Genomic DNA, 13,143 nt, shown 5'->3' with positions numbered 1-13,143 from the left:
TTTTTGTCAGCTCTGACCACCCTCGTTTCTGTCTTCAGGAGTCTAAAATGATGGCATGTTTTTCACTGTTGCTTTAGCCACCTGCCAGTGGCCACAGGCCACTAGGAGATCAAAGCTGCAAAGCTGGTGAACTCAACTTATGTCAATCCTTTCAGCTCCCCCTCAAATTTACTTGCCTTTGTTCACTCTCTGGAGCCACCAGAAAGTTGTTCTTTGTGTTCTATCCACAGTTTATGGTTGTTATTGACAGGAGGATTGGTTTTCTGGGGACCCCACTATTCCAGAAGGGGAAAAACTGTTTATCTTATATCTCTCTTTCATACTAAGGAATTCTGGGTCATTTTTCTTTCAAATAGTTTCTTCCCACTTTTCATTCTTTTCTTTGGGGCTTCATTAACTAGGTACTGACAGTTCTTCCTTAAAATTTCACTCTTGGACTTTCTTTAACACTTTCTGATGTGTTCCATTGAGGAGTCCATTGCAGCTTGCTCCTATGACTAGACATAGACTACATTTTCCTTCCCATGTCTATTACTTAACTTCTGCCACTAGCAATCTTAAAGTATGTGGAGTCAGAGAGGAAAAAGGAAGACATAAGCTTATTTAATTGTTATGGACCAACTTTCTCTGTTAAGGGATAAAGTTTTGAGATGCAAGTAAGCTACATTTCTAGTATTTCTCCTACTAAAAAGGTTTATAATAATGGCTACAATCCAATTATTGTTGCTTTATGAGTGTGTAGTCAATATTTGTTAGATCTATTCTCATTTTTATCAGTTTTTTTGCTTGCCATTCTTTGCTTTTCAGCCCTTTCCTATCAGATTGTATTCCTTCTTGAAATACATCATTACATTGTTCCTTTTGGGCACATCTGTTGGTGGTAAATACTTAATGTTTGTTTCCTTGAAGTCTTTATTTAATAACCTTCAGCCTTAAATAAAATTGTAACTGTGTTTAGGCGTATAGATTGACAATCATTTTTTCCTCTTGCCACTTTGAGTCTATTATGTATTCACTTCCTTAAGCTGGTGCCAAGGTGCCATCTTTGCCATTTTCGTAATTTTAAAAGTAAACCTGCAACATGTCACTTTTTTTAAAATGATGGTTGCTGTAGATTTTCATAGATGTCCGTTGATCGTGAAGACATTCCCTTCAATGGCTAGTTGGCTAAGACTTTTCTTTTTTAATGAATGTTTGAATGGATGTTGCATTCTATCACATTTTCCCATATATATAAGAATCAGAGATTTTAAAGTTATTGATGTGCTTGATTACATTAATTAAATTTCTAATATTGTGGTAACCTTGTATTCCGAGGAAAAACTCAACTTGGTCATGGGACACTGTATTTTTTGTGCATCACTGGTCAGTCTGTTAAAACTTGTTTAGCATATTTAGATCTAAATTAATAAATGAGGTAGATCACTACTTTCATTTTCTCTTAAAATCCCTGTCTAGTTTGGGTATCTTAAATTGTGTTTACAAGTGTTCTCTGTTTTTCTGTTCTCTAGAGAGTTTATGTAAATTGAGAATCTAAGTTTCTTGAAAGGTTGTTAGTTTTTGGACCAGATGTATTCTTTGTGGGCAGATTTTCAACAATCAGTTTTAACTATTCTGTGGTTACAGGATAGTTCAGCTTTTCTATTCTTGGGTCCATTTTAGTAAGTTTTTAAAAAATATTTTTTCATTTTTTATATTATCAAGTTTATTGGCATAAAGTTCATAATGTCCTCCTATTTCTGTTTAAACTTTACATTATTTGTAGTTATGCCTTCAGTTTTTATTCCTAACGGTGTTTATTTTTGCCTTCTGTTTTTTTCTTGATAAATTTCAATTTTTACTACAAAGAACTAGATTCCAGCTTTTTAATAATTTCTTTTGAATCTTTTTCCTATTTTTTAATACCTCTCTTTTTTCCTCTCTTCCATTCTTAATAATACTAAGGTGTTCTGTGATGGAAAAGAATGTTTTTGAAAATATTATCCCATACTGAATTACACTGCAGTCAAATGTTAAGTTATTGAAATTGTATTTTAGAAGATACTATACGGAAGAACAAAGAGCTACATGTTCAAGATTTAATTGTTACTTCCATCTACTTAATTTTTTTTAAATTTTAACATAAATTTCAGAACATCTTAGTGGAGCTGTGTACTCTAAAGAAAGACATGGGTACAAGTTTTCTTTGAAGGTAAATTTTATTATGTTTATACTAGGACAATTAATCTTCCATTTAAATTATTCAATTTAAGATATATAGTATTTTCATGTAAACACTTTAAAAGCCTACTTGAGATAAACATCCAAATTCATATTTGCTTTTAATGGTCTTTTCTTATTATGGAAGAATCAAAATGGAATATTGTATTATTTTTATTAGTTTGCTAGGAAATGCTGAATTGTGCATTTCTGTCCTGGATTCCTATGCAAAGCATTTTAAGTTTTAAAGTTCTTTCCTTAATTGATATATGAAGTGGTTTCAACAATTAAGCTGGAAAAAAAATATTATTCAACTCTGACCTGTGTAACATATGGAAACAAAATACCCAATTCTGCCCCTCGTTATCTTAAGAAAGGGTTTGCTATTACATAGCTCTAATATCACACATCTGAGATATTCCACTTTTCAAGGTAAAAACATCCCATACCATTTCTTCAACATTTTCTTCCTCTACTTTTGACAGTGTGGGTTGAAATTCTGAATCTGAGTTATTTTTCAGAATGAGGCTGTGATTTACTTACCATAAGATCCCTAGACCTGCAGAACGTAAAGTGGAAAGAGGTCTCCTCTGTGAGAGATTTATTCTACAGGACTGTGCTTATCTTGAAAAGCTGCCAAGTTTGCTTTTATGCTCTCAGTGCCTCAAGTGGAAATCAATTAAAGTACCTGCTGTTTTGAATAGCAGATAATGGTGGAAGGTCAGAATTCAGACCACCAACAGTGTTCAACAAGCAAGTATTATTCTAAAGCTACAGCCCAGAAGATTGGCTTTTTAGTTCAATTTACATAGGTTAACTAATGAACTAGACTAAAGTAATTCATGTTATCACACAACTAAGTTTTATTGAGTAGAAGTAAAGCAAATTATTCCTTGGTGGAAAATTCAGCATTTGACCCCATGGTTATAAAACATCTTTAACAGAAAGGCCTTAGTGAGGGGGTGCGTGGGAGAACTTTTAGGAACTAAAATTCTCAGGTTAGAGATCCGTTCATTCAAAAATAAATGTGTCCACCAAGTACATCAAATGATTAGCCTCTCTGTTTATTTTCAAGAGTCTGAAATATTGTAGAGAAATAATTTGATTTAGACATTTTAAAAAATAAGTTCCTGGATAAATTTTTGGTAAATGATATGTGCAAATAAAAGCATGCAAGTTAAGCTAAATCATGTCCTAAATATAATAAGATATACTTGTATGAAATATGACAGAAAAACCGTTACAGCAGATAAAATAATGCAAATAAAATATATCACACTCTTGCATAGACTGTTGAATTTTTAAGAGCTTATAAACATTTCAGAAATCTAAATATTTAAACAAAGAAAGGATAGGAAAATAATATTTTGGGAGTTGTGACAAACCCAGTACTCAAATTGTAATAGAACTGTTTAAAACGTTAGTTTAAATATGTCTTTCCCAAAGTATTTAATAGACTTGGGTCATAAGGTAATTTGCACTTTGCAGTGATTTTTTAGTCTGTTTTGAACACATTGCCAGAGTAGACTTCCTAAAATAGCTCTTTTATCTTATCAACCTTCTGGCCAACTGCTAAGTGGCCTCTTATTCCCTCCAAATATGGATCCCTGGTCCTTCCTGGCATTCAAGACCTGGTTCTTCTATCTTTAAAATCTTATTCACTACCCCTTTTATTATATGCCTCCTCCCATGACACTGGTTTTCTCACCCTTTCATGACCGCATCTTCCACATTTCCACTTACTTGTTTTGTCTATGCTGACCTGTTTAGTTCTGCCCTCTTCTCCAAGTATCTGGACAGGTAGTAACACAATAATCTTCATGATAGATTACGCTGTCCTCTTTAAATATTCCTCATGGATTTCATACTTCTGTGCAATTTGTTAATAATATGCTTGTAGCTAAAAAACTTACCTTTTTTTTTTTTAAAGATTTCATTGGGGAATTGGGGGAGGAACAGCGTTGGGGATTCGGGGAAGGGGAACAGACAAGTTGCTGTCCTTTTGTTCTTCATCTAGTTGTGGAGGACGTCACTTCACTGGCCCAAGTTGGCACCATCATTGCGCTCTTCCAGGGCGAGGCAGATCAGTCGCCGGTCTCTGGATGGCCACTCACAGTGGCTCTTGGCAGCTCACACCGGCTGCTGGCCACTCACACTGGCTGCTGGCTGCACATGGTAGCTTATGGCAGCCCACTGCAGCAGGGTACTGCAGCCTACGCCGTCGCTGGCGACCCACGGCAGCCCAGCTCCAGGTCGAGCTGTTGTTCAGCATCTTAGCTGTAGAAGGCACAGCGTCACTGGCCCTAATGTGGGATCCGAACCAGGGCCCTGCTGCTAAGAACTGGCGTCCCAAGCCAGCTCTTAACCAATGCACCACTCGGCCGGCCGGCCCAAAACTTACCCTTCTTATAGAAATAGAAAGTCCGTAGGAATGTGCCAGCTGTGTCTCTTTATATCTGTGTCTCTGGGCTGACCACGACGATAGCTCTGGCTTAGATTTCTGACCGACCTCCCTCTTGCATTTCCTTAGAACTCTTCTTTCATGGTTGTTATAGCTCTGCTGCTTTATTCCAGTGTTTGTTTTTATTCCTTTCCACTTTTCCCTAGAAAATGTTTATTGTGTCCTGGAGATCTAGAACTTGTTCATACTGAGGTAAAATGACTGATAATTTCCAGAAACATGCCCATGGAGAGTCTCTGTATTGTGTCAAGGGCCAAGGCGATCTAATGAAATCAGGAAGCACTGGCCATGGCATAAGTGCCAGGCTTCAGGGTGGAGACATTAAATTTATACCATAAGCACATCACTTTAATTCTTCCAGCCTGGTTCATATGATGCTATAAATACTGATTTTCAGCTTATATTTTTGTGTTGTAGCTACTTAATGTTACATAATCACATGCATTTTAGTTACATTTGAAGAGATTTAAATTTATTACACAGATTTCCTGTTATTATGCATCAATCTTCACTATAAATAAGCCATCTACTATTTCAATCATAAGTTCAGTATTTAAAGCATCACAACATATTTTTCTTCAAATAATTTCTGTTGTTCTAGCAAAGTAGCTTTCTCAAAAATTGTTGACATCACCTCAGAAATGTGATACCTTCCCCTTATTATTATGCCCTTGTTTTCAGCATGTTATTTGTACAGGGTTATGGTGCAAGGTAGAAGGTGAGAAAGAATGCAGAACCAAACTGGATCCACCAATGGATGGAACGGATTGTGACACTGGTAAGGTAAGTCATTTGTGTTACCTCAGGTTAATTAGAGTATTACATGAAACTTAAGAAACTTGCATTTTCTTCTGCCAGTTACATATGTATTTCTCTTAACACTAGTGGAATACTTTCAGTATATAGAAAAGTTTCAGCCTTTCTTCTATTTTCAATTTTAACTTTTATATTTTTTCAAATCTGTCGTTTTGTTAATATCAATGCAATCATTTTTTATTGTTGGTTATGAGAATGTTGAGAGTCAGATATATGTATTGCCTTAAAAGAGAACTCATATTTTTTTACTCTGTAAATTAAACATAAGTAAAATAATCATAAATAATAGCATATATAGTGAAACTCCTCAGAGATAAAGAATACTTTCAGGTATAAAATATTGTCTCAGGAGAGCCACTGTGTTTAACTTTTCCTTGTCATTCCAAGCATCATAAATAAAATACTCTAATTGACATTTTGGGGATTAGTGAATATTTGGCTGTCTAAGTTGGTTAATGTGTTTCATAAGGTGGTAAGAATTTATTAGTTTATATTTTAGATCAAAAAAATTACTGTTGAAATTTTCTTTTGGAGAAGATGAAGGAGGAAGATCCCATGTAAACTCATAATTATGGTTAATGTAATCAAAAGATAACAGTTCAATAGTTTATATACAGTTTTAGTTCTTATTCTATGAAGGGGAAGTGGACCAGTTATCACTTTACTCTAGATATAAGATCAGAAAACTTGTTTCTGAAGCACATGAATTTTTATTACATTTCAAAAGAAACAACATAAAGAATACTTGGGGAAAACAGTGAAAAAATTAAGTTATGTAGCGTGTTAGTTTAGAAACACATTGATTTGAAACTGGACTGAATGGAAATCTAGCAATTTTACTTCTAGATTTTGTCCTAGGGAAATACTTACACATGTGCACAAAGATAGGAATGGACACACACACACCCACACACACACACACAAACACAGACAGACACACACACACGTGTATGTAAATACAATTTGCAATGGTGAGAAATGAGAAACAACAAAAATATTCATCAGGAGAGGAATGGTTACAGTGTAGCTGTTAAAAGAACTATATATATATGTTAAAAGAACTGTATAGATATAAATATATATTTCCCCATGTATAAGACGCACCCTTTTTTGAAAAATTTGGGGTCTAAAAACTGGGTGTGTCTTATACAGTGGTTGTAGGTGTTTTTATTTGCATTTCCCGCAAGTGATGAGGAGTTGTATGAATTTTGTGATGAATAAAACTTGAGTTCAATAACTTTATGTAATACATTTTTTTCAAATTTCAGGCCCCAAAATTAAGTTGCATTTTAAATCTTATACATGGGAGTGTCTTATACATGGGGAAATACGGTATATATATGTGTGTATATATATATATATATATATATATATATATATGTAATGAAAAGATATACAAGACATGGTGGTTAGTACATAGGTATGTCAGAAAAATTGATGCTTTATGATACCATTTGAGTTTTAAGAAAAAAGGTTTGTATACAAATATGAATATACATACACACAGTATATATTTTTAAACTCAGAAAATGGTTTGAAAATATAAACTCCAAATGGCAATTTGTAGGGAGGGAAGTGGAATTGATGGATGGGCGTAAAGCAACAGGAGATGAGGGCAAGTATAATTTTTCTCCAGACATTTCTGGATGTTTGACATAAGCACATAGTCATTTATAACTTCTATGATTTCTTTAATTAAAGAAAGAAAACAATGTACAAATTAAGTCCAAAATATTTTTTTGAAAGACTAGGAATGTTTTATCATTAGATACAATCACTAAGAACATGGTTTCATAAAAGGGAACTTCTGTGAAGTATCAGTCAGTTGTTCACATACTGAGCTAAATATTTTTCTATGAGCTTATGGAGAGTCAGAACTTGGGTTTGTTTTATTTTTTAAATTATGCACAAAGTATAATAATATGTGTATAGTGGACAAGCCTTATAGTATTGTGCTGAGTAATTCATTGCTTGAATCATAAAACTCCGCACCGCCAATAACTTTCATCATTCCAGAAACACGAAAGCACTAATGAACAAAGGTAACCAAATATTGAGCCATATTTCTTCAAACATCACACAACCCATTCGCCTTCCTTAGTTCTTCTTTGGCAATATGAAATCTTATTGTTTTCTTTTTGTGATCTGCCATCTAAGTAGTTTTTTACTATTATTTTTCCTGCTGATATTTATGAGAATAATTTGCATTCTCAAGGTCTCTATAATAAACTGATTCTTTCAGCAATGGAAACCGTAATTACTCATCAAAAGTAAAATGTTTTGTTTCCCTGGAATTGTGCTAATGATATTCTTTTAGCGGTTTTGTAATTCTTTGTGTGTGAAAATAACTAATGAACTTCTCAGTTCATCAGGCCAGTGGGCTTCTTCACCTATCCTCCTGTTCCAGCTGTTGTAGGAGCCATCACTAGAATAGCTTCCAACCCTGCAGCTGAGTGCTGCCTTAGTGCTGAAATATTTGAATGCTTGCAAGCTCGCACTAAACACTGCTAGCTTGATACATTGCAAATCAACACATAAAGCTGGGAATTCTGTTATGTGTTACACTCTAGTGATGTTAATCTAGCTGTATAACTGGTTTACCTAAGAGTATATTACTAAGTCTGAGAAGGTGCCTACAGAATTTTATGATTCAAAATGACTGTGAAGATAGGGATTTATCTACTATTTATACACAGCATTTTCCCAAATTCAAAGCAGCCTATTTTCTTTCTTATTTTCTCTTTGTAATAGTATCATCTGTGTTTACGATTATATTGAACAGAGGTTAAGGAGTTAATAAGTGATTTAGTAAAACCCAAGAAATATATGTGTTTTACTTATAATATTTGCTAGGAATTGAGGGAGGGGAAAGGAAAGTATGATACCAATTTACTAGAATTTTAGACTATTTTTAAGGACCCTACATAATATATTTTATTTACTTTCTAAATTGAGACTCTTGAAGTTACCATGATCAATATTCTTTACTGAAAATATGAAGCTGTAATATCCTTACAATCCCAAATTTGCATACATACAAGGTTTGTTGCCTTCTTTCCTTCTCTCCCCTCCCCCAACAATGTATGTACAAGAAGATTTTATTAGATAATAATGGGGTTTTTTTGACATCTTCATCGACCTCTTCGAATGTGGTGTTTTTGTGAACTTCCAGACATATCTGTATAGAAATTTGAGAAAATAGAAATATAATCCATTTTTTTTAGGTCATGTGCTGTCCCAGAAATAGTCTATATTATATAGTCTCTTTTTTTTCTTTAGCTGAGCCATCCTGCCACCTGTTGGCAGCTCAGCAGCTGCTCAGCTTGGGCTGGGACTCAAACTGCTATTGCTCAGAGCTCGCACTCTTGAGCGAGCTCTTAACCAACTGAGCCACTTGGCCAGCCCTATATATTCTCTTAGCATCTTCATAAATCAAACTGAATTAGTCAATGTGACAAATTTTGGCGTTTATAGACCATGTGTAATCCTTTTTTGAGGCTAAAAAATACAAATGAGACAAACCATGCCACTAGAAAATTTATGAAAAACACCATTAGGATCATTTTATATGCAAACCTAATAGAATATGTGGTATAATAATTTAAAGAAAACACTTAACACTTGCCTCAATGTTAAAGCACACCACCCCCTAGAAGACACAAAAGCAGCTCTCCATTCTTTCATCCAGAGATCTGCTTATCGGCAAGGTGATGAACTTTAAATGTTATATTACGCTTTTGTTCAATTTCAGCTGATTTCTGTAGGCAAATTTGGCTTGCATATCTGTTTCCATTTCTCTTTGTCTGCCAGATATGGTCTAGTTCAAATGATGTGCAAGTGTAAATCCCAGTCTTTCCCAGAATATTTTTAGTCTGCTGGGAACTCTGGCCCAACCTTTTAATGCCGGTTTGCTGCTAAATGGGCAAGGAGCTGTGACATTCACTCTGGGAAAAATAAACACCCTTCAAGTAGGACAAAACAATTTGACCAATTGAAGTTCGACAGCTTTCACCTTGAATTCTTTTTTTCCATGAATGGCATAACATCGTTAAATCCTTAAAACCAGTAAATTGTTTAAAAGTTTTCACAGGGTATGTTTTTTCCCGCTTTTGAAACGTTTAGACTGAATCTTCCTATTAATCTCAATTTATTTAATGACAGACTTAGCGTATCAATACATTCTGAGTTGTTGAGGTTTTATTTTTTTTAAGGCCTGCATTTAAAACTTCTTGAATCTAAAAGAGGTTGAATTTAACATGATTAAGAAAATCTGCAGGAGCTAATTATTTTATTGCATAGAAAAACATTAACTGGGCTCAAACAAAACTATGTAGTATAGTTTCTAAGTTCCCTCTTCTAAAAACAGCATTAAAAACATTCTCAAAATAAATTTTTAAAGAAACATAGATTGATTAAGATTAGAGTGAATAGAATTTTGGTTAGATTTCTGGAAATTTAACATTAATATAATGACACATGTAATTTAATATTGTTGTTTATTAAATCCTTAGTAGGGGCTATGCATTGTGCTTAGTGCTTCATTCAAACTCTGAAAGAAGTCTATTAGGTAAATATGATTATCATTCACATTTTGAAATGGGAAAACCGAGGGTTAGAGTGTTTCTGTAATTTGCCCAAAATTCCTTATAAATCAGGTTGCCCTTAGATGCAGAAAATTGCTTAGCACTGGAAGGATAAGCTTGCTGTATCCTGTCATTATACAATTATTAATCTAATTTTTCCTAGTCTTTACTTATTATTCTCAACATCCTTTTGTTCAATTAATTTTTACCTTGAACATGTTTGCCATGACTATCACATATCTTGATTTCCAGGAATAAGGAAAAATTATAATAATCTCTCCATCAAGTCTGGGCAGCCATTCCTTGGTGACCCCAGAAACAGCCTCTTTCACTGCTTTCATTTAATGAAAAAATAAATATAGAAAAGAGAAGGAGCATACTTCTTTCTCTCCTTTCACAGTTACCTTTCTCAGTGAATAAATAAATACCAGATAAGCTACAGAATAACTGGAATGAAATGACAGAATTTCATTCAAAGAGTCTAATTGACTCTTTTTCCAACCAATAGCTTTCAGAAGAAAACTTGCTATAATGTTAAAGCTTGAATTTGATTGGGAACTCTTTCAGAAAAAAGAAAGAAAAAGCATAAAGGAAAGTGCTAAAATTAAATAATACTTTTTAGCTATAAGGAGAGTACCCCGGATCATTGACATTTCAAATCAAATTTGCTAAATTTGCTACAATGCATGCTTCACCCTAGTTATAGAAGGATAATCATGTCTTATTTTCCATTCTTACATACGAATCTATGCTGTTTTGTGGCGTCTCTTAACTTGTTTGGTTTCCTGGCTTGTGTAATCCCACGTTCCCTCTCCATCCTACCCTGTCACAGCCCTGAATTCTCGGGGCTGTCGGACAGATATCTGTGCTGTGTTCATGACAAGACTAAACTGCCTGACAGGAGACCTGGAGAAGCAGGACCATTATGTTATCATGACAGTGCGCAAGTGCGACTTGATTTAACGGTGGTCTTTTTCAGTTCCGCGTGTTTGGGGCTCTAGTAGACCCGATTGAATCGCAATTCCCGTGACTCTATAGGCCAGTGAATGATTTTCCGTTGTGCCCTGATTTGTTCATCTAAGACATAACTTTTGGAATAGTGGTGTAAGGCTGGAGACTGCACCAGCAGGACCTCAGCACCGGGACATGCCGCCGGGGAGTGGAGCGCGTGGAGCCCCTGCAGCCGGACCTGCAGCTCTGGGATCAGCAGCCGGGAGCGCGAGTGTCCCGGGTAAACGCACGGTCCCGGATTGGGGGCGGGCAGGCGTCTCTTCACGTTTGAAACGCAGAGATTTTACAGATAAGCCATGTCGGAAAGCAAAAGGAGCCCCTCAGACCCTTAGCCACTTTGGGAAATAGAGAAGTCCCTCCATTTATTTATTTTAAATAATAACTCCCTTTAAGGAAAAAGAATAAGACCCATCCTTCTAAGAACAAATAAATGCTACACAGGGTGGTTTCTTGATGATATCAAATAAAATGTTAGGTTTGAGTAAGCAGGGAGACAGGTATTAGGAGAAGTAAGTCAAGATTTGAAGGAGCTGTGAGAAGAGCAGGAAGTTGGTAGGACTTCAGAAAGGGAGGGAGGCCATGAGAACAAAATGAATGTCAAAAGAAGCTGAGACTGATGAAAAGTGAAAGCACACTGAGCACATGCACAGACAGGGAGCATGCAAGCGTCCTTCAAGAGCCATCCTAGGAAAGTGTGTGAGAAAATCGTTTCGGCTTTATGCTTTAACTCTGGGTGTGGGCTCGGTGACCCAAGTCCTTCTCAAGTGATTTGAAAGAATTTATATGAAAATGTTAGAAGCATCTCCTTAATAATTCTTAGACCAAACCCCTTCTGGGGAATTGTAGGTGTTCTGCTTTTTGCCCCCAGCCTCTGCTCTTTTCTCCGATTTTCATGGCAAGTTGGCTTTTATTTCTCATGTATGTTGAAGGTTAAATGGATGGAGGATTGGAAAAAATGTATAGTTTAAAAAAAATGCATATATGGCTCTCCTAATATTACCAATTATTGAGGGAGTTCACAGTTTCAAAAGTAGATTTAATAATGTAAAGGAGTATACCTGAATTTTTTTATTTTAATTTAAAAAAAAACAATGAGTAGGTAACATAAAAAAAGATAAAATTGATTATTTGTATATCTTTTCTAGGCTAGGTTCTGAAGCAAGGGATTGTAATGGTCCCAGAAAACAATACAGAATATGTGAGAATCCGCCTTGTCCTGCAGGTCTGCCTGGATTCAGAGCCTGGCAATGTCAGGCCTATAGTGTTAGCACTTCGCACCCAAAGCCTGGGCTTCAGTGGCAAGCTGTCATGGATGAAGGTATGACCGGCCAGATCACCACCATCTGAATGAAGTAGGCGTCTAGGTTTGCAAAACGTTTTATTTACAGCAGTAGTGTGTTATTGTACAGATTCTATTGTAGGTGTTTCAGAGCTCGTTTTTTTTTCTACCTTTACTGACATGTAACAACAACAAGTACTGACTCAAAATATATGTAAAAATAGAGAGATATTACTACACACCTATTAAAGCAACTAAAATAAAAAAGAGTGACACCACCAAATGCTGGTAAGGATGAGGAGACACGGTCTCTCATACATTGCTGGTAGGGAGGTAAAATTGGTGTATATAGCCACTCTGAAAAAACGCTGGGCAGTTTGTTAAATAACTAAACATATACGTATCATATAATTTAGAAAATGCAGTCCTGGGCATTTATCCCAGAAAAGTGAAACTTTGTAATCATAAAAAAATCTGTATACGCATATTCATGGCAGCTTTGTTTTGAACAGCCCCAAACTGGAAACAAAACGGTTCTGAGGAGCTGAATGGTTAAAGAAACTGAGGTACATCCAGAATAAGGGATATTATGCAGCAATAAAAGGAACAAACTTTTTCATTTCAGAGCATTATACTGACTGAAAACAGTCAATCTCAAAAGGCCACATGCTGTGTGATCCATTTATATAACGTTTTAAAACAACACCACTCTGGAAATGGGAAACAGGTAGATTAGTGGTTGCCAGGAGTTTAGGATGATGATGGGAGAGGGATGGCTGCCACTATGAAGGGGT

General features: G+C 35.4%; 1 protein-coding gene across 1 annotated transcript in view; it reads left to right on the top strand.

The window, feature by feature from the left end:
* Positions 1 to 5,349: 5,349 nt before the first annotated feature.
* Positions 5,350 to 13,143, top strand: part of ADAMTS19 (ADAM metallopeptidase with thrombospondin type 1 motif 19) — a 92,463-nt gene continuing 84,669 nt past the window's right edge. Inside the window, exons 1-3 of the mRNA XM_019630777.1 lie at positions 5,350 to 5,443; positions 11,160 to 11,290; positions 12,216 to 12,388. Of these exons, the coding sequence (XP_019486322.1) occupies positions 5,414 to 5,443; positions 11,160 to 11,290; positions 12,216 to 12,388 (334 nt within the window). The 5' untranslated portion in view covers positions 5,350 to 5,413. The remainder of the gene's footprint in view (positions 5,444 to 11,159; positions 11,291 to 12,215; positions 12,389 to 13,143) is intronic.

The sequence above is a fragment of the Hipposideros armiger genome, unplaced genomic scaffold (genome assembly GCF_001890085.2).
Source record: "Hipposideros armiger isolate ML-2016 unplaced genomic scaffold, ASM189008v1 scaffold_943, whole genome shotgun sequence".
Taxonomy (NCBI): Eukaryota; Metazoa; Chordata; class Mammalia; order Chiroptera; family Hipposideridae; genus Hipposideros; species Hipposideros armiger.
The sequence above is the reverse complement of the archived record's forward strand: the minus strand, read 5'-3'. Positions and strand labels throughout refer to the sequence as shown.